Genomic DNA, 21154 nt, shown 5'->3' with positions numbered 1-21154 from the left:
TAAAAAGGGGCAAGAATTCTCATTTCAAATTTTACGGTGAAAATCTAGAAAGTACTACTTCCTAATGTTTGTAAAACAAACAAATGACAGAAGCAAATTATTATCCTAAAAGCTTTTATTTCAGTTGACTGTTTTCTGTAGAATTACAGATAATTAGATTTTGGCTTCAGAATCACTAACTAAAATGTGTCTATTTAATTAAGCATGAAACAAGAATCTACAAAGTACTCCTGGTATTAAAGAAAATAATATCAAACCTTCCAAATGAGAAACAGACAAGAACAGAAATAGAAACAATGCTTACTTTAGCAAATACAGCTCCCAAATACTCATACTATTTGTAAAAATTACTACTTATTTTGAAAATACCAAACCACAATTTTTATACTTTTTTTTCACAAATGTGATATAAAAATTCCAACATTTTACACAATTTGATGAAATGTCAGCAAACATAAATCACTTATTTTTTCAGAAAAATATGCATGTGCCTTTCACATGCAAGCCAGTGGGCCAGGTGCTCTGAAGATAAGAAAACCCTGGTCTTGTTCTTCAAGGAACTTATACAGAAGATGCAGCATGTATATATAAAGGAAACTTTATGCAAAATGCTAAGTGATTACAGTTATAAGAAAAGTGTCCTATGAATAGCAAAGATAAGAAATTTCCAACAATGTCGTGAGACTTCCTAGCTGAAGCATGATGGCAAGTTTCACGGAGAAATTTTCATTCTGTAGAAAAAAATGTTGCATAAATTGCCCAAGGATATTCAGGAAGCAGTGAATTATTATAAGTACATCCACCTCTGAAATAGATGAGGTAGATGCACTTGTCCCTATTTCTCCCAGTAAGTACAACTAAAATCCCTGCTAATTATGTATAAAACAAACATAAAAAAGACTCTCAAAGGAGGAGAGAAGAAAGTAGCCTGGCTAGTGAACCTGGGACCCGAAGAAGTTAAATGCTGGTGACTTCTTGGTTTTCTCAAATGCTGATGAGCTCCTTGGTCTTCTTTTTGTCTTATGTCTTATGTATCTCAGACATGGAACCAAAGGATTTATAACTCGAAATGCCAACGTTTCAGGCCAAATAAATGTTTCAACAAAAGTTTGTTCCTCTCTAGCCAAAAAAATGTAAAAAGAGTCTACAAACACACACATAAAACCAGGCAATAAGCATCCTATTCCAGTCAAGGACAGCAGAAACAAACTCTTCCACTCCAAATCATGCCAGCAGAGGTCTAGTGAGTAGCCTAACCTCCATCTCCACCAAGTTATAATGAAGTAGCCCAACACTGCAACATGGTGGCATCAGAGAAGGACCTGTATTCACAGCGGAGAGTGACAGTCTCTCTTCAAACATCAGTGGAGACTTGTGGGGAGCTTGGACTTACATCCCACCAGCAGTAATGAGATGCTCTGCTGACTCCCATTTGTAATGCTGTCACATGTGGCCCAGCAGAGAGAGTCAAGATGGAGATAAAAAGGCCACACATACCCTACCCCTTAAGTGATATTAGAGCAGGCTGCATAGATAGTGAAACCTCCCATATCTGTTCAGCAGTAATGAGCAGTCCCTCTCCCTTAGAGGGGCAAAGGAGGTCTAGTGGGGAACTGGTACTTCTACTACTGCCTGGCAGTAATCAGGCATTGTCCTTTTACCTTGCCAGATTAGCTTCAGAGGACACCAGCTAAAGTAGTCTAAATAAGACCCAAAGTCTCATAACATAATACCCAATACATTCATGTTCAGGTTTCAATTAAAAAAAGAAAAAATCATGGATCACAATAAGAACCATGAGAATTCTCAACTTGAATTTAAAAAGACAATAAAAACCTAAATTAAGACACCAGAGATGTTAGAATTATCTGACAATGATTTTTTAAAAGCCATTAGCAAAATGCCTCCATGAGTAATTATGAACACACTTAAATGAAAATAGAAAATATCAACAAGGAAATATAAAATTAATAATATATATTACAGAAAAGAACTAAACGTAGTTTTTTTTTTTTTTTTTTTTTCCAGATTTTATTTGTTTGATAGAGACCACAAGCAGGTCTGGGGCAGAGGGAATTGGAGAGGTACAAGTAGATGGCCTGCTGAGTTGGGACCCCCAAGGTGGGGGGTGATCTCAGGACCCCAAGACCATGATCTGAGCCAAAATCAGATGCTTAACCAACTGAGCCACTTAGGTGCCCCTTAAATGTAGTTTTTATAACTAACAGAGAGGAAACAGATTAAAAAATATCATCAGATCTTCAGGAACTTAGTTGTCTTTGAAACTAAAACAAAACTGAGCATCTAATTAATAGAATTACTACAGGGAAAATCTGCAAGTATATAGAAGAACTCAGCACCATTATCCGACAGGATCCAATCAACATTCATGCTGTACTCTATTAACAATAGCAGAATGCCCCCCTCCTTTTTTTTTTTTTCAAGTACTCATGGAACTTATACCAAGATATACCATACTGTTAGCCTTAGAGCAAACCTCAGCCATTTTAAAGGAACAGAAATCACACACACACAAATCATACACACAATGGAAATCACACATACAAATCTTTGACCACAAGGAACCAAACCAGAAATGAATAGGTAAATTTCTAAACACTTAGAAACTAAGCAACACACCTGTAAATAACAAGATGAAGACACAAGCAAAATTATGAAATGAATCGATTTGAATAAAAATTAACTTACTACATTTCAAAGTACTAAATGTCACAGCTAAGGCAGTGCCAAGAGGAAATATTACAGCACTAAATGCTTACATAATGAAAGAAGAAAAGTATCCAAGTAATAACCCAAGCTCCTACCAAAAGAATCTATAAAAAGAAGAGTAAAATAAACCCCTATCAGATAGAAGGAAAGACATCAGGGAGAACAGGAATCCATTATATTAAAAACAAAAAATAAGGGGCCCCTTGGGTGGCTCGATTGGCTAAGCATCAGTATTAAAAATTATTTAATGCAATCCAATATACTAGCAGACTAAAGAAGAAACATCACAAGATTGTGTCAATTTACGCAGAAAAATCCTTTGGCAAAATCCGATTCCCATTCATGGTAAAACTCTCAGAGAATTGGAAATAGAGGAGAATCTCCTTAACCTCATAATGAGTTACCTATTAAAAAAACAACAACAAACTACAACTATCATAACAATTAATGGTGAAAGATTGAATCCTTTCCCTTTAAGACTGGAAATAAGGCACAGATACCTGTTGTCACTATTCTTATTTAACATAATAATAGATATTCTAACTGTATAATAAGGCAAAAAAGGAAATTAAAAAAACATAGATAAGGGAGAAATAAAATCGCCCCTATTTGCATATAACGTTATTTTTTTACGTAGAAAATCCCAATAAATAAATAAATACATTTTTTATTAAAAAAAAAGCAAACAAATAAAGTCCTGGAACTAAAAAGTAAATTCAACAGGTTGAAGTATACAAAAATTATTTGTAATTCTATGTGCTAGCAGTGAACACACTGACACTAAAATTAAAAATGCAATACCACTGGGGCACCTGAGCGCAGCAGTTAAACACAGAGTCTTGGTTTCAGCTCAGGTCCCAATCTTAGGGTCATGAGATCAAGCCCTGTCTCTGGCTCCATGCTCAGTGCAAAATCTGCTTATAGCTCTCTCTCTCTTTCCCTTTTCCCCTTTCCCTCTCTCAAATAAATAAAAAAATCTTTAAAAAAATATTTTTAAAGAGTTTTACAATACCATTTACAAATGGGAAAAAATGAATATTTAGGTGTAAATATAGCAAATAGTATGTAAGACTTCTATGCTCAAAATTTTAAAATGTTGATGAAAAATAAGACTAAAGAGACTTACTCATTCATGGATTGGAAAACAACATAATAGAGAGGGCAATTGTCTCCAAATCAGTATACAGACTTAACACAATTATTATCAAAATCCTAGCAAAATGTTTTATAGATCAAGACATGCATATGGGAAAATGAAGTAGGTGGAATAGATAAAACACTTCTGAAAAGAATAAAGTGAGAAGAATCAGTCTAGTCAGTTTCAAGACATTATATATCTACTGTAGAGTGTGGGGTTACTGATGTAGGGATGGAAATACAGATCATGGGAACAGTGTAAAGAACTCAAAAATATACCCAAGCAAATATGTTTAACTGAATTTAGACACAAGTGCAAAAGAATTTCAGTAGTGGAAAGGCAGCCTTTCCAACAAGTGAATGCTGGAGCAAGTAGTTATCTACAGATAAGACATGAACAAAAACAAAACAAAACAAAACAAAAACCCTTAACTTTATATTCCTTACTTTATTCAAAATTCAACTCACAAGGAATTATGGACTGAACTATGAAATGTAACAAAACTTTTTGGGAAAAGCAAAAAAATCACTGAAGAAAATCACAGGGGAAATCATTGGGATCTAGGTCTAGACAGACTTGAAACCAAAACTGAGATCAATAAGAGAAAAATTAAGTGCTATTTCATAAACATTTAAAATTTACCTTTGGTTAAGATGCTATGAGAGTCTTATACTGGGAGAAAATATCTGCAAACCATGTATATCACAGAAGACTAGTATCTAGAATATACTGTATAAAGAACTCTCAAAACTCCACAATAAAAAAAAAAAATCTAACTACAAAAGCACAGAAAATCTAAAGGGACATTTCACCAATGAGGATCTACAGATGTCAAATAAATACATGAAAAAAAATGTTCAACATCTTAAACCATTAGGGAAATGCAAATTAAAAGCACGATGAGAAGTCCCCACACATCTATCAGAGTAGATACTTTTTTTTTTTTTTAACAAAATTTAACAACACAGAGGAAAGGATGTAGAGAAACTACGTCACTGATACTTTGGTGGTGAAAAGGTGAGAGTACAGCTGCTCTGCAAAACCCATTTGGCAGTTCCCTTGAAAACTAAACACACTATTACCATACAACCCACCAACTGCATTCCTGGGCATGTATCCCAAAGAAATGATAACTTCTGTTCACATAAAGACTTGCTCGCAAATGTTCATAGCATCTGTATTGGTAATAGTCCCGGAACTGGAAAAAAACACAGATATCCTTCAACAGATGAATGGTTAAACAAACTGTGGTACAACCAAATTCCTAGCCACAAAAAGGGTAACTATGCAAGCAATAGTTTGAATGAATCAGCAGAGAATTGTTCTGAGGGGGGTAGAGAGGGTGGGCAAACCAAACTCCAAAGTTTATATACTAACTATGTCATTTCATTATTCAAATAATTTAGAAACGGAGAAGAGATTAGAAGATTGCCAGGAAGGAAGGACTGGGGTGGGTGGGTGGTAAGTGAAGACTGCAAAAGAGATCAACAAGAGAATGGAACCATTCTGTATCTTGATGTTCCCCATGTTTGTATCCTGGCCGTGGAATTGTACGATAGTTATGTGACATGTTACCACTGGATAAACTTGGTCGAGGTACATGGGAGTCCTCTTTACTACATCTGCATATAGACCTACAATTATCTCAAAGTAAAAAAGTTTAATAAATCCATAATATTTATTTTGAAGCCAATAATGAAGTTAACTGTGATTCCAAAATCCAACTGTTAAGATCTTCTGTTAATGACAAGCTTTAAGCTTTAACTACTGAACCTGGAAGAGGATTTGAAAATCCATTCATTATTTAATTGCATATTCAATACATAGTTCTTGAGTGTTACTTTAATATGCTTGGCACTGTTCTGTATTCTCATGACAGAACCATGCAGAGAGCAGATAAAGTCTGTGATGCCAAGAAATTACACTGAAACTGGGTTTGGATATTATTTTTTTAAAAAAGTAATCAAATCAACAAGGTGATTTTAAATAATAGTAAGAGGAACAAAGAAAGTAAAATTGAATGATGATGTGACAGTACTGGATGGAGACAGTTAAAACAGACTACTTTTAGGTGAGTCATCAGATAATGTTCCTCTGAAACCCAAAGGACTGAACCATATGAAGTTCAAAGAAAAGAGTTTTTCCAGAAAAGGCAAAATGTAACCCAAAGACCTTAATCAGGAACAATATTCATGCATTTGAGGAATACAAAGATCATTGGTTTTAAAATTACCCTTTTAGTAGTTTTTCAACAGATTAGAGAAAGAAAGGGGGAGAGAACAAGGGGTGTGTGTTTTAGTATCCTTTCCAGGCCAAATTCTAAATCATGACCTCTACATCATGCTGAAGTTGCCCCTTTACTATAGGTGTATCTGAAATTTCATTTCTTCTTGGAATCCAAAGTTCGGAGGAACACTACTGAGAATGCAAGCAGAATTGCTATCCAAGTAGCTGGTACAATGTTGAAAGAGAAAGAGGTCTCCAGGTAGGCCTCTGGAAAGAGAGAGATGGCTGCTGATGAAGACCTCTTCTATTAATAAGCATAATGTGGTCCTAAAGTAGAAACGGCATTAATACTTGCTCCTATGAATTCTTCAGAAAAGATGCTATAGCTGCTTATTTGTTAAGCACTACAAATATTAGGATCACTAATTTTCCTTAACTAACTAGGAAGCCAAGATAAAGTTAAAGAATTTAAAAATGAGTAGATTTCTACTGGAGAAAGGGACAGGTGCATCTCACTGAAGAAATTAAGGAAATAAGCCCAATGTACAGGTTTTCTATCCTTAACAGAATATACCACAAAATGTCATGATAATCTTTTTATACAGAGTAAATTAAATATAACTAATTACATAAAGAAAAATGGATCCAGTGTTGAAGGATATTCTTATACAATTGGAATGTTTCTATCTAGAAGAACAGAAATGAATCAAATATTTACTTATCTATAGATGTATTGCTGACCATCACTTATCTTTGAAAGTAGAGTGAAGCTAGCCTCATTCACAAAATTGCAGCAGTGTGTGAGCAAAGTTGAGATCTATATATATGGTCTGACCCACGGCTATTTTTATAACTTTTATCTCCTATGATTATCTTAATATTCCCACTACCTGAAATGCTTGCTACTTCTGAGATAATGCCATCTTCCTATGAGAAGCAAACATATAAGTAACAGTTATGTGTCTGTGTATTCACTTTATTTGTGAAATAGTGATGAATGTGTTAGCTCCCTCTTTCTTCCTGTGAGGAATAAAGAGCTAATTCTTACATAACACTTAGCAACAAGCATGACAAATGATGAGTGCTCAATACATACTAGATATAATAGTGTTGACTGATCATGAAGAAAAACATTTTCATACTTTTCTGGTATATATTATTTTCTAGTAACAGCCTGCATTTCTACTATAGTTCTCTATTTGGCAAACTCTGACTCACCTTTTCTTTGCTAAAATCTAACAATCTTGACTGAGCATACCCATTTCTCTTAATGCAAGTCACATGACAACACTAATGTTTACATTCCCATTAGTGTACAAAACATACATATTTGTATGTATAAATAATGGATGTAAAATAGTACTTACCTCACTGGATTTTATGAAAATAAAATGGGTTAGATATGTAAATTCCTTTGTATAGTGAGTTATGTAATGTTAATTTTTATGATTATTTCCCTCTTTTAAACTTTCTTAGGAGTAAATATTGGTGTCATTTTATCCCCAATAGCTAGCACAACCCTGGCACATAGTAAGGGTTGAAGATTTATGAATGAAGGATTCAAATGTTTTAATTTCACCAAATTTAGAAATATAAGACAAATAAAAGCCACATATTTTAATTCATATAGCAAAAAAAAAAAGTTGTCATATAAGGGATATTGACAAATTCCAAGACATTAAAGTCATCACATAGATATAACCTCAATGTATCTATATCAGGGGGGAAAAAAACATGAATCCTAAATCTCAGTATTATTATCAAAAGTCCTTTTTTCTATTGTGCTCTTTTTTGGCTACTCCAAAAACTTCAGATCCTGAATGCCATGAATATGGAAGTGTAGCTCCTAAGTGGAACTAACTTCTAGAATATAATTAGAATCAGTGAATTTTCTGTGAAAATGAGTCCTTGAATATGCTTTTAAGCTATCATAAACAAATACTTCCATGTAGGTCAAGGATGCCTGTATAGATTGCTTCATTACTTTATTCTTCAACTCATTCAACAAATATTTATTTATTCTCAATGTTAACTGAACACAGTTTCCTTATATACAACAAAGCATGACCAGGTATAAAGGCCATTTGCAATTTTACTTTATTTTTGATTATCATTAAAAATGTTTCCTATAGTTGACATTCTCAAATATTTGAGATTAAAAAAACAACAACAACAACAATTAATTACCTGGTAACATACTCATTAATACGGCATGTTTTTATAAGATACTTTTATAACTGTAAGTATCATACTCCTTCCCCACAGGATTTTAAAGCTATTGGGGGGCAGACAATAATCACGATAAACACTTAATTACAAATCGTGGTCATAACATGAAGAAATACAGAGTGATATGAGGGAATAGAAAGGCATGAACTAATTTAGATTTGTACCTTTGGAAAGGATTCTTCAGGAAATTATACTTAAATTGAGATCCCCAGGTCAAATAATAGTTAATAATGAGAACAAGACTAGATAGGCCCAGAGGAGGGATGTTCATTCAGAGAGACTGAGGAAATTCAGTATGGCTGGGAAATGAGTGAGTGCAGAGGTGATCAGTGACAGGGTAAAGATCCTGAAGGATTGAGTAACAAGATCATGAAAGAACTTAGAGGCCACAGTGGGCACTTTGGCACTTCTCTTCTGAACACTTGAAGTCAAAGAGAAGATTAAACAGGGAAGCCATTTGTTTGTATGTCTCCCTCTGTGGTAAGTCCTGGAGCTCAAGGGATGTGTCTTCTTCTTCATTCAGTGGGATATTCCATTTTGTTTAAAAATAATAATAATTTTGGAGACAGAACTGATTCCAAGCCCAGGCTCCATCATTTATGAATTATGTGATTTTGAATAAGAGTCTCAGAATCTTTATGTATGAAATAGGGGTATAAATAAATGTCTATCTCACTGTGTTTGCATAAGGATCAAATAAGACAATGCAATAATAGGCACTCTTTAAATATTCATTATTCTTAATATCATCACATACTGACTGGCTCATGACTAGCCAATTCTGTAAATGGTTACAGAATTGGGCAGAACTCTCTACATAGTAAACAACAGCTACAAAATTTTTAATGGAAATGGGATACTGTACCCCAGAGTAGGTCTTATCTCCAAAAAGCTTTCTAATGATAGATACTGACAAGATACTTTTTCTTTTTTCTTTTTTTTTTTTAATTTAAGTACAAGTGAGTATGTGTCTGTATCTTATGGACTCCTTCCACAGCCCACAATCCCTTACATGCTTCTGTCTGGTCTGTGTCCCATTTTATCTGCTTTCCAGTTTTATAATTTATTCCAGCTCTATTTATCAAAGTTCCCAATCTTCATCAGAAAGCTAAATAGTCAGGCTTCTAAGATGCCCTGAAGTTCCTGGAAGTGGACTGCTAACCACCTTAACTTGCTCCTGGTACAGCAAATTTTTGATGGCCTCTCACTCACCTTAGAGCAACAACACATCAGGACTAAAAATGGAGTCTGCGCTCTCTAAAAACCAGAAGCTAATCAATACCTCTATGCGCAAGATGTCACCTTGAGCAGAGACACAACATTCAATCAGTTCTAGTCACACTCTGCTGTCTTGTAAAGGCTCAACCTGAATTCCTCATGTGTCACCTTCCCAGTAACAGATGACAGTGTTACAGAGAGAGGATTCTGCGCAGACCAATGGGCTCTACCCCGTTTAAACCACCATCACTCATGTTGGCCAAGCGGAGTTCCCAGTGTTAAGAAGGTCAGCGTGTCCCTCTTAAGAATGCGAAGACACCAGGCTGGATATGTGAAGCCAGTTGCATCATCTTGAATGATCCCAGGGGTTTTACCTGTCTTACACAAAGGTCGTACACAAAGAGCTTTATAGATATTGTCTTCATAGGAAGGAGACGAGACTTCTCTCAACATACACCTGATGCTCACCAGAACTGTCCACCACACAAAACCCAACCCTCAAAGAGTTCAATCGGTAGCGGGAGAGGAGAGCGGACCCCAGAGAGCCCTGAGCAGCCCCACCGCCGCCGCCGGCCTAGTTACCATCACACCCCGGGAGGAGCCGCAGTGGCCGCAGCCGGCCCCAGTCACCATCACCGCAACCATGAGCGGCGAGGCCGAGACCCAGCAGCCGCCCGTCGCCCCCGCGCTCAGCGCTGCGGACACCAAGCCCGGCACCACCCGCAGCCGCGCAGGGAGCAGCGGCCCGGGCGGCCTCACATCGGGGGCGCCTGCCGGCGGGGACAAGAACGTCATCGCAACGTCATCCAAGGTTTTGGAAACAGTAAAATGGTTCAATGTAAGAAACGGATATGGTTTCATCAACAGGAATGACACCAAGGAGGATGTATTTGTACACCAGACTGCCATAAAGAAGAATAACCCCAGGAAGTCCCTTCGCAGTGTAGGAGATGGAGCGACTGTGGGGTTTGATGCTGTTGAGGGAGAAGAGGGTGCGGAGGCAGCAAATGTGGCAGGCCCTGGTGGAGTTCCAGTGCAACGCAGTAAATACGCAGCAGACCGACCGTAACCATTATAGACGCTATCCATGTCTCAGGGGGTCCTCCACGCAATTACCAGCAAAATTACCAGAATAGTGAGAGTCGGGAAAAGAACGAGGGATCGGAAAGTGCTCCGGAAGGCCAGGCCCAACAGCGCCGGCCCTACAGCAGGCGACGGTTCCCACCTTACTACATGCGGAGACCCTGTGGGCGTCGACCACGGTGTTCCAACCCTCCTGTGCAGGGAGAAGTGATGGAAGGTGCTGACAAGCAGGGTGCAGGAGAACAAGGTAGACCAGTGAGACAGAATATGTATCGGGGTTATAGACCACGATTCCGCAGGGGTCCTCCTCGCCAAAGACAGCCTAGAGAGGATGGCAACGAGGAAGATAAGGAAAATCAAGGAGATGAGACCCAGGGTCAGCAGCCACCTCAACGTCGGCACCGCCGCAACTTCAATTACAGACGCAGACGCCCAGAAAACCCTAAACCACAAGATGGCAAAGACACAAAAGCAGCCGATCCACCAGCTGAGAATTCGTCCGCTCCGGAGGCTGAGCAGAGCCGGGCTGAGTAAATGCCCGCTTACCATCTCTACCATCATCGGGTTTAGTCATCCAACACGGAGAAATGAAGATGAAATTCCAGCAATAAGAAATGAACAAAAGATTGGAGCTGAAGACCTTAAGTGCTTGCATTTTGCCCATTGACCAGATAAGTAGAACTATCTGCCTTATCTATGCAGCATGGGGTTTTTGTTATTTTTACCTAAAGACGTCTCTTTTTGGTAATGACAAACGTTTTTAAGAAAAAAAAAAAAAAGCCTGGTTTTTCTCAATACACCTTTAAAGGTTTTTAAATTGTTTCATATCTGGTCAAGTTGAGATTTTTAAGAACCTCATTTTTAATTTGTAATAAAAGTTTACAACTTGATTTTTTCAAAAAAAGTCAACAAATGGCAAGCACCCGTTAATAAAGGTCTTAAATAATTTTTTAAAAAAATCAAAAAAACATAAAACCCCAGAAAATGAAATGGCTAACATGCCCTTTGATCTGAGGTCTCCCCACAATCCTGACTCTGAAAATGCATTTTTTTTTTCATCCTTACTACACTATTCAGATTTCCTTCCATTTTGGTTTAAAGAAGGTAACTGTTGGAAGTGCTACAGCACAGATTACCTTACCAGATTTACAAGAACAGATTTCCTTCATGTTCTCAAACCATACTATGCTTTCAAGTAATAAATAAGTGGCCCAGGGGTGCCTGGGTGGCTCAGTGGGTTAAAGTGGGTTAAAGCCTCCGCCTTTGGCTCAGGTCATGATCCCAGGGTCCTGGGATCGGGCTCTCTGCTCAGCCGGGAGCCTGCTTCCCCCCCACCCTCACCCCCTCTCTCTGCCTGCCTCTCTGCCTACTTGTGATCTCTGTCTGTCAAATAAATAAATAAAATCTTTAATTAAAAATAAATAAATAAATGGCCTGTTTTTGCTGTGAAGGGATAACTTGTCTTCACTTTTAGGTTTTGCTTTTATACTTGCTCTAAATCCTGCATATTTTCAGTATTTGATGTCCTGGAATCCTTCTGTCTTTTTTCCAGGCTTCAGAGTCTTGATTCAGAAAAAATGTTTATCACTGTGTCTAATCCTCAACATAGGAGTTGCATTTACTCTGGCTCATCTCATTCTAGGCAGTTTCTCTCAGTCCCAGTTTGAACTCCCTGGTGCCCTTAGAAGGTGAGAGAGGAAGGGATGGTGGGTTCTGGGACATCCATTCATCTATTCATGCCAACCAAGAGATGAAACTGCACTAGAAAACCAAATATTTTTACCACAGGAAGTTGTCACATAGGTGGTTTCATAGATACCTGCCAATAACTGAGATATTTGTATATGCTCATTCTACACAGGAGAAAACGACCTTAAAGAAGCTTAAGTAACCTGCCCCATTTTACACAAATAGCGAATAGCTGAGATTATATTCAAACTTAGACCTTATTTCACATGCTGATATTAATCTAGATTTTGCTGAAGCACAAGGCAATATAAATTAATCTTCATTTCAGTATGTACTTCATAAGAATTTCAAAGTATATTTCTCATAAACAAAACATTTAAATAAAATTTGTATTTTCTACTTAAGTATGTACATGTAAGTCTGTGTATATGTGTCCTGTGTATGGGTGTATATATGACATACTGATTACATATTTCTGTTAATTTTATATCTGTTGTTACATTATACAAGAGTCAGAACTAGAGCAAATTCTTGGAGATTTAGTTCAATCTTTCGTTTTGTATAGTCAAATGAGTCTCAGAGAAGTAATTTTCTAAGTGTATTCAACTAATTATTAAGAGTCATAACTGACTTTAAGCCAGGAATTTGTAATTTGATTTCTCTTTCAATTCATAAAAGTAATCTATAGCAGGAATATTGTTCATTTATCTGAGTCTTAGGATAATGTTATAAATGGCTCCAGCAAGCTAACAGCAACATTTTACACACAGGAAAATAGTCCAAGGATGAGAACATGCAATCTTATCCTTGCCACCAACTTCAGGATTGTGTAACTCAATATGTCAAGAATAGGACTGAAAGCTGGCTCTCCCCTCTCCTTATCCAGCATTTTGCTCACCTGTACCACCCTGGTACCTGACAGTGTCCTTATATAAGAAAAAATATATAGAGATATTGCTTCAAATTTTTAGAATGGAAAACAATATTAAATAATTTAAAAATAGAATGGTGTGCCTTATAAAAATTAAATTCAACTTATCAGATTAAAAAGAGAGAGAGAGAGAACCCCTGATATTGGGCAACCTGGTTTTAAAGATAACATTAGTTTTATTACATTGGATTAACTGCTTTAGTTTTTATGAATTATTTTAGAATTCAAATTTCTATAAAGCATGAAAGTGAATTCTAACTCACCACATAGCAACCGCTCTAATTAAACAAGAGAATTGTGGTATCCACACCTGCTGATGTATGACCTTTCCAAGCACTTCTGTTATACAATAAATTTGTTACATATTTCCACTAAGATCTAAAGATGTCATTTAAACAGAGTGACTTACCATGCATGACTAAACTAGCAACCTCTGTAAAACACAGTAAATATCTGCTCCCCAAGCCCTGACTATATCAGCAAAGATAATTAAGGGATTGATAAATCTTTACTGAGCCATGGTATAGTTACTATGACACTTTCAGAGGAGGTGGGATTCTGACCTTATAATTGAAGAATCCAAGGAGGATCTTTGCTCAGAGCAGCAACAGTGTTTCATGAAAAGGGCAAATGTCATTTTATTAGTGCTCAGTTTTAGTAATAAATCAATGTGTGCATATGGTATGACTCTAATCAAGGATGACAAGGGTGTGGAAAGGGAAGGAAACCAGAATTGATACAACACCAATTAGATTTTAGAATTTCTGTTAGGCATCAAATAGATTATTTTACTTAAAACTCATAGTATTAGCGAGAGGAAAATGTCATTATTTACATTTTGCAGAGGCAGGTAATAAAGGTTAAGTAAATTACCCAAGTATCTACAGCCAATTTGAGATGAAGGTGAAATTCAAGTTCTACTTGACTCCAAATCCCACAAATTACATCTTCTAAAAATCAATCATATGGATCTCTGAAGATTCTAAAAAGGTAAGCTTAGGCCTACAAAATGCCATAGTCTTTTACTTTCTCTCTGACTTAATTTTTAGCATTTTCTTTCTTTTTGGTTGTTGACTGGGCCAGAAACAGAATTTTAGGGAAGAATCCCTCAGAGTGCAGGACACGTTAGTCTTTTGTATAACATATAGGGCAAGTGATAAACATAGGACTCACAGTGTATTTATAAGGCTGGTTAGACAAACAGAATTGCAAGAGATGTCGGGTAAATATTCCTACTTCCTAAAATCACACACACACACACACACACACACACACACACTCTCTCTCTCTCTCTCTCTCACACACACACACACAATCATCCAAAACCGTGTCTTAATTTCTACTAAAATCTATCTTTCAGTTAATTAAGCCATTGCTAATCATTGTATATTTGCAAATACCTCTACAAATGGGTCATATAAACCTGTTCAAGCATTAGATTTTTTGTTTTAACGGCTACACCTTTGCTGTAGTATCCCAAGAAGATCAATATCCAAGAGACTAAAATAGTCAACAGAAACAGAATGGGTCAAGGAAACACACGATACTTACATGAACCCACAGGAGAATACATTTTGATAAAAACTATATTGTCTTTATAGTTTATAAAAATTTTTACTTTGCCAATCTAGATGCCGAGATGTTACTTTGCTGTTTGGGTTAAGAAATAAGCGACCCCTTAAGGTCTTAGACTTTTCACCATTTATAGACCATTATGTTGCCCAACTCATTAATCAGCTTGAGACCAGATGAGAGAACTATGAATTTTAGAATGGAAAAACAAATGGAAAGGGGCCAGCATCTTATTCCTTCTACTTACTGGGTAAATTTAGGTTATTAGTCTCTTTTGAGCCTCTATATTTCCTTTCCTATAAAATTGGGAACCTGAAGGTCTCTTAACGTTGTCTCTCATTAATCTCTTGGTTAAATTGTCTCCCGCAGTGGTTAGACCCAATTGTTAGCTTTGGCTACCTGCCAGCATATTGTTCTACTGTTTTTCATTCTTCCCTGGGGCATAAACTGTGTATCCAGTTAAATCTAGGTCCCTTGGAGAGGTAAACTTTTGATGCCAGTTTGTGAGTTCTGTTGTGACTTTAGGAGCTATTCCCCCCACCTTTTTCTGGCAAATTTCTATCTGGTTTACAAGCTTAGTTTGTGGCTCTCAAAGGTGTTCCATCCTCCTCTTAATTGCTACACTCTAAATTGTTGTTCTTACAGACTGCAGATTTGGCAAACACTCTGTGCCTCTGCGACAGAGCTAGGATGAGGGCCCCACTGCTCTCGGGGTGATAACTTCTTCACAATCAGGCACTGGGCTGGGGCAGTACCTTTCTTTCTTTCTTTCTTTCTTTCTTTCTTTCTTTCTTTCTTTCTTTCTTTTTTTTTTTTTTTTTTAAAGCTTACTTATCTTGGAAATTCTACCCTAGTAGGTGGGTGGGACAAGGATGACTCGGGCCCCAGTCTTCTAAGCCTGCTACACTTAGGGTAATTCTACCCTACAAGTTGGGGCTAGGGGAGGCAAAGAGCCCTGGAACTCTCATGCTGTTGCCTGGGTTAGAGAGTCTGCTGCAATGTGGAGCCAGCCGCCTTCCCCTCCAGAGTGTGTACTGTAGTTCTTGAATGTGATGGGGGGTGGGGGGAGAAGAGGTCTGTTGTATCTGTTTCTGTCTGCACCCATCCCTAGTGGCACATCTGTCACACTGAGCTGAGAGATTGTGGCTCAAATACCAGAGGCTCTCAATAATACCTCAATAAATGGTTATTTTCTGTATGCTCTTATAACAATTTCCGGAAATTAACAAAAAAAGAAATTCATCATTTTTTACCAGTTATGGTTGCTTCCCTAGGGAGTGGATTTGTAGGGCTCCTCACACTACCATTCCTGATATTCTCTTCTATCACTTATGGAAGACTTCTCACTATGGCAGCAAATACCACAAAATATCTGACCAAACAGACCCCTATACATATATTGGAAAAGCATGATTCCAAAGCAGTGTTTTACCACTTTTCAAAAAAAAAAAAAATTGCTATTACATACCTAATTATCTGTAAGATAACTGTATCTTATTGAAAGGCTTCTTTGGATGTAAGTCTATCGTTTTTTGTTTTTGTTTTTGTTTTTCTAGTTTGAATCATAAAATTATAAACCTGGTTTTACATAAGATACAAAAAAAAAAGAAAGCCCAAATTAAGTGTGTGTGTGTGTGTGTGTGTGTGTGTGTGTGTGTGTGTTGTGAAAGGTGAAATAAAATGGAGTTACTTATGTCAAGTAGTTTGATAATGGAGCTGGGAGGCCATTACGAAGGTGGTCATATGCAAGTCCTCATGGGGTGGGACCATAAGCTTTTGAACCAAGGCAAATCACAAATAATCCAAGGACACTGTACAAACCCTTGCAGCTTGCTATGGTAACAGACTTCTGATTAGTCTTAGCAACCAATTATGTTTAACCAAGATGAATTTTTTTGTACCCGCACCAATCAAAATTCTTCATAAATAACACATACAAGTATTCCCTTTTGGTCTTTAGAAACCTCTGGCTTTTGAGATCTTATCACTTGCAACAATATGGATAGACCCTAGAGGGGATTATGCTAAGTCAAATAATTTTAGACTGTGAAAGACAAATACCACATGATTCGGCTTTTATGTGGAATCCAAAAAAAAAAAAAAAAAAAAAAAAAAGAAAGAAAAGAAAAAGAAAAAGAAAAAAAAGGAACAAAGAAACAAATAAACCAAAAAACACACTCTTAAATACAGAGAACAATCTGGTGGTTGGTTAGAGCAAAGGTGGCTAGGGGCATGGGTGAAACACATACAGGGGATTCACAGGTATAAACTTCCAGTTGTGAAACAAATCACAGAGATGTAACAGCACAGGAAATACAGTCAATAATACTGAAATAATGCTGTATGGTGGCAAATGGTAACTACACTGAGTAATGTTTAGAATTGCTGAATCATACGGTGTGCACTTGAAATTAGCATTGTGTGTTAATTATACTTCAATTAAAAGAAGGCCATGAGCAGTTAAAATATATTTTTATATATGTATATATATGTATTTATATTTATATATGCATATACATATTTATATGATATCTATATTACATAATATATGTCAGCCCTCTTGGAACAGAAAAAGGACTTTAGAAAAAAAAAACTAAGAAAATCTTAGCAAAATATGGGCTTTAGTCAGTAAAAACTAAACAAAAGAAACCTGATGGCTTTGTTTCCTAGTGCTATCCAAATCAGTGCTCCCAAAATTGCCATCCTAAAAGCCCAAATAAATGCTTTTATTTTATTTCAGTTCTGCCTCTTTTCTCAGTGGACATTTCGTATGTGTCAGCAGGTTTATTTATTGAGAATTCTCACTTCAGGTACTTTCCCCCTGGTTAAAATGTACAATCCCAACTCCTGAAAATGCTCCTTAGAAAATCTGTTTGTGCCATAATTTGTAAAAATCCTAGGTCTCCTCACATCTTGTATCTCTTTGAGCATATTCACAGAATTTTAGTGAATGCAATGTTCTTTGTTCTTTTGTTCTTTGCTGCATTTTGTTTCTTTGTTCTTCTGTTGCATTTTGATTTTACCAGAATCACAGTCAACTCAAAATAATTTGCTAAACTGTTTAAGCACTGCAGGAATTATGAGTTTTATGAAAAACCACTTATAATTCCTACACCATATAATTCCATAGTGTCTGAGGATATTCTGTGTTTATATTGTGGAACTGTATTCACATCATGCTAAACTGGCAATTAATGCTGTCAATTCAGCAAGTAGGGACAGAGGGGATAGGAGCTGTCAATCTTTTGATTTGCTATTTTGTGCCCTAGCAAATTGATGACACCAGAAATTAAAATAGAGATGATGGATATAAGTTGATAGATGAATATATAGATACATCCCAAGCAATTAGACAAATGTATACTCATTACAACTCTGAGGAAGCTAATATCCCTTCAAGGGAATACCCATCCTCCATATTTTTCTTTTTTCCCCCAAGCTTTAAATTTTAGTCAGTTAACAGCGTGTAACAGGTCTAGAATCGATTCATCACTTACATATAACACCCAGTACTCAGCACAAGTGCCCTCCTTAAACCCATCCCCCATTTAACCCATCACCCCACCCACCTCCCTTGCAGCAACCCTCAGTTTATTCTGTATGTGTTAAGAGTCTTTTTTCTGGTTTGCCTCTTCTCTTCCCCGCTCCTCCCAGGTTCATCTGTGTTGTCTGTTAAATTCCACATATGAGTGAAATCATATGGTATTTGTCTTTCTCTGAATACTGACTTATTTTGCTTAGCATAATACTGTCTAGCTCCATCTACATCATTGCAAATGGCAAGATTTCATTCTCTTTATGGTGTATGTATGTATGTATGTGTGTGTGTGTGTGTGTGCGCGCGTGTATAATATGCCAGTTCTTCTTTATCCATTCATCAGGCAATGGGCATTTGGGCTCTTCCCGTAATCTGACTATTGTGGATAATGTTGCTATAAATATCTGGGTGCATGTATCCCTTTCAATTAGTCATTTTGTATCCTTTGGGTAAATACCTAACTAGTAGTGCAATGGCTGGGTCGAAGGGTAGCTCTATTTTTAACTTTCTGAGGAATCTCCATACTGTTTTCCTGAGTGGCTATACCAGTTTGCATTCCCATCAACAGTATAAGAGTGTTCCCCTTTCCCTACATGCTTGCCATCACCTGTTATCTGTGTGGTTAATTTCAGCCATTCTGAGAGGTGTGAGGTGATATCTCATTGTAGCTTGCATTTCTATTTCCCTGATGTTGAGTGATGTTGAGCCTCTTTTCATGTGTCTGTTAGCCACATGTACGTCTTCTTTGGAAAAATGTCTTTTCAGTATTCTTTCCATTTCTTAATTGAATTATTTGGTTTTTTTTTTTTTTTGGATGTTGAATTTTATAAATTCTTTATATATTTTGGATACTAACCCTTTGTCAGATATTCATTTGAAATGGATAAATTCCTAGAAACACATAAACAACCAAAACCAAAACAGGAAGATACAGAAAACTTGAAAAGACTGATAACCAACAAGGAAATTGAATCAGTAATCAACAATCTCCCAACAAACAAAAATCCAGGACCAGAGAGCTTCACAGGGGAATTCTACCATTCTAACATTTAAAGAACATTTAAATTCTACCTAACATTTAAAGAGTTAACACCTATTCTTTTCAAATTATTAAAAAAAAAAAAAAAAGAAATGGAAGGAAAACTTCCAAACTCATTCTACAAAGCCAGCATTACCCTGATTCCAAAACCAGACAAAGACTCCACTAAAAAAGAGAACTAGAGGCGCATATACTTGATGAACACGGATCCAAGATTTCTCTATAAAAAATTTAGCAAATCAAATCCAACAGTACATTAAAAGAATCATTTACCACAATCAAGTGGGATTTATTCCTGGGTTGCAAGGGCAGTTCAATATTCAGAAATCCATATTCTAATTCTTAAAAGATATTTCAAAACATAAGGACAGAGGATATTAGGATACCATCTTCACTGTTTTACAGAAATCCTTTGAGGGGAGCCTGGGTGGCTCAGTGGGTTAATGCCTCTGCCTTTGGCTCAGGTCATGGTAAAGGTCCTGGGATTGAGCACCACATTGGGCTCTCTGCTCAGCGGGGAGCCTGCTTCCTTTCCTCTCTTTCTGCCTGCTTCTCTGCCTGCTTGTGATCTCTGTCTGTCAAATAAATAAGTAAAAAAAAAAAAAAAAAAAAAAAAATTCGAGATTTTTTTTTTTTTAAAGGTGAAACTTTAAAGGATTTTTTAAAAGATCTCAGATGCAAGGCATTACAATACCCCAAATAATAAATCCTCAAAAGTTTGGTCTGATAAAGTCAATGTTTTCAGACATAATTATGGTTCTTTGTTTTGTTTAATCTCTTGAGCTAAATTAGAGATGGCATTTGCTTATACAAAGAAGTTTCTTACTATAAAATGGTTCAGATTAATATCCACATCACAATGCTCTAAGATTCAGCACGATCCTGTCATGTTGACGCCACTCTATAGGAAACATAGTTTCAAAGTCTTTATTATTAGTCAGAACTCAGTGGGGAAGCTTTAGAAAGGAGAGGCCTCATTTCTGCTTCATACCAATGTTAAATTTACAGGCTGGTCTTTGGGGTGGTTAATAATAAATATTTCTAGTCCTCTTTTGACAGATCTCTCCACCTTGATCAAGATGAAATTTCAGTTAATTAAACAAACCCCCACCAGGAAAAAGGTAACAGCCTCCTTAAATGTTAGACATAGCACACAGCCAAACGGCAGATTGCCACTACCAAATCATAGCAGGCACTTGGAGATGTTCTCTAAAGTTTAGTGTATGGACTTCTTAAAGAAAAGCATCAAATAAATGAACATTCAAGAGCAGTAATCTGAGAAGTATGCCAGGTCATTACTTGTCTACATTAATTTTATTACTTTGAGAAAACTAAAAACCTACACATTTAAATATGTTGTTAAGGTCAACCAAATGATAAATGGCTGGGCTAAAATTGGAACTCGTTGGGTCAGTGTCACAGACGATGCTGTTAACCTGTGTTGGCCCTCTATGCCACTACTTTATTTCCAATGTCTTCATTTTCCTGATAAAATGTCATGTAATTCCTATTTCTGTATTCCTATAGGAAACAAAAAATCCATTCTAGAAGGCTAAGAGGTATTTTAATTTTACCGCTGGTTTATTTTTGTTTATAGTTTGAAACTCTCTGTTCAGGAATAATAGGCAGCACTTCTATGCTGCTTAGCATTGTTTTAGCACATATCCCCCTTGGTAATGTTATATCTTCAATAATTATCTATTGAATGAGTTAATTTATCCATCAGAGAGTTATGAGAGTAATGCATGCAGTCTGCAATGA

At 36.6% G+C, this 21154-nt stretch overlaps 2 protein-coding genes across 2 annotated transcripts in view; one reads left to right on the top strand and one right to left on the bottom strand.

Moving 5' to 3' along the window:
- The window catches only part of LUZP2 (leucine zipper protein 2), a 479539-nt gene that overhangs the window by 364047 nt on the left and 94338 nt on the right, over positions 1-21154 (bottom strand). The window lies entirely within an intron of this gene.
- LOC125079405 (Y-box-binding protein 1-like) lies at positions 10044-11364 on the top strand. Its single transcript, XM_047692980.1, is given in 3 exon segments — positions 10044-10601; positions 10603-10638; positions 10640-11364. Coding segments are annotated over 3 exon segments (972 nt in total). The 5' UTR covers positions 10044-10184; the 3' UTR covers positions 11159-11364.

Source organism: Lutra lutra, chromosome 10, assembly GCF_902655055.1.
Source record: "Lutra lutra chromosome 10, mLutLut1.2, whole genome shotgun sequence".
NCBI classification, from domain to species: Eukaryota; Metazoa; Chordata; class Mammalia; order Carnivora; family Mustelidae; genus Lutra; species Lutra lutra.
This window is presented reverse-complemented; position numbering and strand designations above follow the sequence as displayed.